General features: G+C 39.2%; 1 protein-coding gene across 1 annotated transcript in view; it reads left to right on the top strand.

Annotated features, from left to right (window-relative positions):
* The window catches only part of Atp8b4 (ATPase phospholipid transporting 8B4 (putative)), a 194,211-nt gene that overhangs the window by 107,448 nt on the left and 81,325 nt on the right, over positions 1-5,438 (top strand). The window contains 1 exon segment of the mRNA XM_017797827.2: positions 2,968-3,133. Coding sequence (XP_017653316.1) covers positions 2,968-3,133 — 166 coding nt within the window.

The raw sequence follows: 5,438 nt of genomic DNA, 5'->3' as shown, positions 1-5,438 counted from the left end.
TTGTAGGTTTTCCCCAATGTTTTCTTCTAAGAGTTTCAGAGTTTTAGGCTTTATATTGTGGTCTTTGAGCCATTTGGAATTGACTTCTGTGCAGGGTGAAAGATAGGGGTTTAGTTTCATTCTTCTACAAGTGGAGATCCAGTTTTGCCAGCACCATTTGCTGAACATGCTTGCCATTAGCCCACCCAATCACTTAAAGGTCCCCTAGTACTACCTAACATGACCTCTCTGGACACCAATGTTTTACACATTGGACTTTTCAGGGTCATTCAATATCCCTGTTCATTTGGTAATCAAGAACCAAATTAGATTAGGGGGACTAGAGAGATGGCTCAGTGGTTAAGAGCACTGACTGTTCTTGCAGAAGACCCAGGTTTGAACCCCAGTACCCACATGGTGGCTAACAACCATTTGTAACTCCAGCTCCAGGGGATCCGATGCCCTCTTCTGTCCACTGTGGGCACTGCATGACACGGGTGCATGTACATTCAGGCATAGCACTCATACACATAAAATAATAAACAAATAAATAGATAGAACTAGATTAGGGAGTTGTAAAAGCAAAGTATTTAAAGCCTAGGATTTTTCTTAGTCCTGGCTCTGTCACTATCTATGTAACTGGCTTTGGCAATTCAGATTCTCAACTGTAAAATGGAAACAATAATATTTGTTACTCATAGTTGCTAGAATGAGCATGTGTATAATTCATGAGGGTATTAGCATATTGTCTGTCTTACTATAAAGGCAATAAATATTTCTTATTCAATATTATTAATTTTAGAATAAATCTGGTTTCAAGGAACAGAGTCTATATTTGGCTCCAGTTGTACTCAGGTGTTGACAAACTGTAACTTGGAATAGATAGTTGATCTTGCATTTTTCTTCTAAAAAGTAGTTAAAAACAAGGTTCTTTTAACCTTAGAGTCAATTCCAAGACTTTAATGTAAATGAAAGTTATAAACAAGGGCGGGATGGTTAGAAATTCAGAAGATTTGGTTGTAGAAAAATAATGGTATATCTGCCATTTTACTGTATGATATATTTAGTGAGATTTGAGAAAGTGCCGAATAACATAAAACACATTAGTATTTTTGCACTAGCAAATGTTAATTCACTCGTAAATTTAAAATGGGGATATAACAAGACACATGCTGTTTAAGATCAGATACTGATGCCAGAATGAATTAAGCCAGGTCAGGTTTTTCACCAAGTAGAATTTGAAGAAAATCTTTCATTTTTCTGTGCTTTTTAGTACGTGCGCATTGGGGCCTCTTCTCCATGTAGTTCTGGTAGGTTTGCTGCGTTGCACAGCTCTGAAATGAGGTTATATTTAATAGTGATGCAGGTGCCATTTTAGCACCAAGTGTTTAAGGCTGCAATATCATACAAGAACTAAAATTACTTGGGAAAAGTAAGAGCCCCCTAGCCATGCTGGCACACTGACCCTGGTATTGGTCGAGGCTTGATGCAGTGGGTGCTGGGCACACCCTGCCCCACCCAGTGCAGGCTTTCTGGGCAGGCTTTTTACAGCCTTCTCCAGCCTTCTGATGAGGGTCAGCTGCGCACCACCTTCCTGACAGATGCTGTTCCGAAACTCCATTAGGTTGGCCCACATCTTTAATCTCAACACTCCGGAGGCAGATGCAGGTGGATCTCTATGAATTTGAGGCCATCCTGATCTACATAGAGAGTTCTAGGCCAGCCAAGGCTATATAGTGAGGCCCCGTCCTAAAAAAAACACTGTGGTTCAGGAAGCTATATGTCTTTAATGCAGACCTTGTGCGAATCTTAGGATATGAGAAAGGATACATATAAATAGGATGCTCAAACCCGAGAAATTTAAATTTGCAACAGATTCTGTCTAAAAGTTCAGATTTGGAGGAATATTGGATTGGATTGTAAGCAACACATTGAACAAAAGGCCGATAATATTAAGAATGTGTGGCGAGAGCATCATGGCCTCATCCAAGAGGACACACTGAAATAAAACTGCCTGAAAAGCATCCTCCAAATACTAGCCTGAAACACGACGGAGCCAAAGTTGGGCTCTAGTCCAGTGTCCCTGTGAGCTGGGCATGGAGCTGAAGTGAAGGAATTCCAGTAACAGCAAGAAGCCTGACTATTCCCTGGGCAACATTTAAATAAAATAAAATGCTTATGATTTCATCTTTGATTTTGGTTAAAAGTAGAATGCATATGTTATCAGCCTGGATGGGGATGCAGAGGAAGGGAAAGGTAAACGGAGTAGTTGTAGTGCCCTTATAAAGTAAGAATTTGAGGGGCTGGGGAGATGGTTCAGTGATTAAGAGCACTGACTGCTCTTGTAGAGGACTCGAGTTTGGTTCCCAGCACCCACATGTTGGCTAACACCATCCTTAACTCCAGTAACTCCAGTTCCAGGGTATTAGACAGCTTTTTCTGGCCTCTAGGGTCATTGCATGACAGTGCACTTACATGCATGCAGGCAATACATACATACACATAGAGTGAAAATAGTAAATAAAATATTTTTAAAAACAGAATTTGAGAGAGACGATCTTTTGTGATGGGAAAAGAACATTTTGTTACTTTTAGGATAGACATAAAGTTTTTAAAACAGTGATGTAACTGTCTTAAAGGGAGGGGGAGGAGGAGGGAAAGGATGACCTCATGAAGTCAACAGAAAAGGCTCAAAGATGGAGCTCAGGTGGGTGTTCTCAAAAGGAAATACGTACCTGGTATATATGAATATACACTGGAGATTTTTCATTTTTCTAATTGTCTGGGGATGAATTAGTAGCTGCATGTCCTTTGAATATGTCAATGCTGATGTAATGAAATGCTTCTTCTAAGCATGTGGTTATTAAATAAATAATTTAAAAAATTAAAGCAGGTAATCGTAAATCCCATAAAAAATAGAAGGTCTAATAACCACCACCAACAGATTATTGTTGGAAAAGTTTGTTTAGTGGTGGTGTTGTCTTACAGAAAAGGGAGCCTGTGGATGTCTCAGTCAAATCCCAAACAGAAAAAAGACTTCATTTCTTTGACCACAGTCTGATGGAATCTGTTGAGCTGGGGGATCCCAAAGTGCATGAATTCCTTCGTTTGCTTGCCCTGTGTCACACCGTTATGTCTGAGGAAAACAGTGCAGGTAAGGGAAGGGTGTCTGAGGAGTGAGCCTTTTTAAAAAGGTAAGATAATAACTGATGCTAAACTCCTGAAGGGAGAGATTCTTACAGAGGTTTTCCTGTCATAGCTTGTTTGCTTCTATCCTGAATGTTTTTCAAAAATGTGGGGATACGCTAAAGAAAAAGATACAGTGTCAATGGAAGGGTAAGGACCCAAATGTGTCCTTCAGCTGGGATGAGCTGCTTCTTATGATGGACCACTACATTTTGCTGTGAAATTCCTGGTACCTGGAACACATGGGGAGATAGATTTGAGTCACACGATACAGCAATGCACTGTAAGATGAAGACGGCCGTCAAAACGGGGATAGATTTACAGAGAAACTAGAACACGTGTGGTCACCATGATGACTAAGGCCTCTTACTTGTTACGTGGTTGTTTAGAGCTCAGGGTTCATAAAATCCAGTCAAACAAACTGGCTCATTTTGAATTTTGAAGTTGGGAGGTCGTTCCTTCAATCTTTTCACCTGTAAGTTTTAGTTCTTTTTATTACCAAATATCAAGTTAAAATCAAGGAAGTAATAAGTGCTGGATTAACCCATTCCTTGGGTTATAATTGCTTTGAAGAGTCACATAATTATATTTATGACTTTAATTGATCTTTATAATATTAACACCAATAAGAAATTATTATATTTCCATCTGGGAATATGCCTTTAAGGAAGTCTCTTTTATTTCTGCCTTTGACTTTATTTCATTTCCCAAACCCTATTTCATTTTAATAGCAATCTGTTTTCTATTAATGTTATGATATTCTTTAGACCTCTTTGAGGATATTAATTATATTTAATTTGAATTTTCTTTTGTTTTCTCTAATATGCTTTATTTTATCTAGTGTTCTCTCTTTCTTTCTCTTTCTCATTCATTCTGTGTCTGACTTTCATGTTGTTCTCAAATGTTTGATGATTTATGATTGCCTGTTCCTGTTTGTGTTGGAGGATCCCTGCTTGGTGAATGTTGCTTATTATGGAAGCCTCTTGCTCAAGATTGGGAGAGGCAGATCATGTAACTGGTCTCTTGGATGTAGGGTCCTCCCTCCTGGAATTCATAAGTCATCTAGGTTACTATCTTGCTTTTCCAGGGCTGGTGCTAGGAATCTGCCAGACCTCTCATTTGAGGCAGAATTGTATATAAAGTTATAGCCTGCAAGAAAATTATTGGTTCCTTTCCCTTTCTTCTTCCGCTCTCTTATTCTTATGGAAGTCTGACATTACTTCCCATACTTACCTCTGGTTGCCAGCCGCAGGACGCAAATCTTGGCACTTTCTGCACACAACGTAGAAAAACATTTTCAAGGTTGTGTTCAGGGAAGAAGTATTGCAGCAACCTGTTTGGAGCAAGCTGGAGAAGGAGGGCCGTGGTCCAGGAGCACGGAGGGAATTCTCTAATTGGTTTTATTAATGAGGTCTCCAAGACTCTGTTCTCTTTTGTTGACTGAGTTTGGAGACTCTTTAGTAGTTTCTCTTACTTCTGCCTTTATTTTCCTTTGTGGTGTTTTGAACTATGTTTTTCTCTATTTTTGTTTCTATATGAACCAAATCCATGTTTTTTAAAAATAAATAATTTGAGAATTTCATACATGCATATAAGGTGTTTTGATCAGATCCATGTCCACTCCCTCCCCTCCAACTCCTCTCATATCTCCCCATCACTTTTTTCTGATAACTTCATGTACTCGTTTCTTTTATTTATTAATTTTTTATGGGGCTTTTGGCTTCTCTAATATTCCCCCCTCTGAAGAGGTAATCCTAAAATCTTTTAAAGATTAGATAAAAGCTCCCAAATATTTTTGACATTTTTGACCTTTGGAACAGAGTATGTTGCTAAGAGGCCTAAGGACATTGTGAGTTTTAACCCAAGAAATTGGCTGCTTTTCTTTGGGGTCTTTTTTACCCTACTGCCTAGCCAATATCTACCTCTTATTCTTATCACACCAGCCTCTGAAGAGGTTACCCAAATTGCCAATAGGGAATTGGGATACAGACCACTTGGGCTTCTTCCATGCTGATCAGGGACACAGGGTGAGGCAGTTGGAGTACCCCTTCAGTGGTTCTATCTAAAAGACTCCCATATTGTACAACTCTTATCTCTAGGGGGAAAAGAAAGTCCTTGAGTGGTGACTAGGAGATGTGTAGGAGAAGTAAAGGCAAGAGTAATTAGCATTACAAGTTCTAGACAGGAAACTAGAAAAAAGTCAGAACAGGGCAATTTTTCAAATGTTCCTATGAGAGTCCATTGGAATTTTTTGAGAAGGGCTTCCAAAAGCA

Source organism: Nannospalax galili, unplaced genomic scaffold, assembly GCF_000622305.1.
Source record: "Nannospalax galili isolate Female #2095 unplaced genomic scaffold, S.galili_v1.0 scaffold735, whole genome shotgun sequence".
NCBI classification, from domain to species: Eukaryota; Metazoa; Chordata; class Mammalia; order Rodentia; family Spalacidae; genus Nannospalax; species Nannospalax galili.
This window is presented reverse-complemented; position numbering and strand designations above follow the sequence as displayed.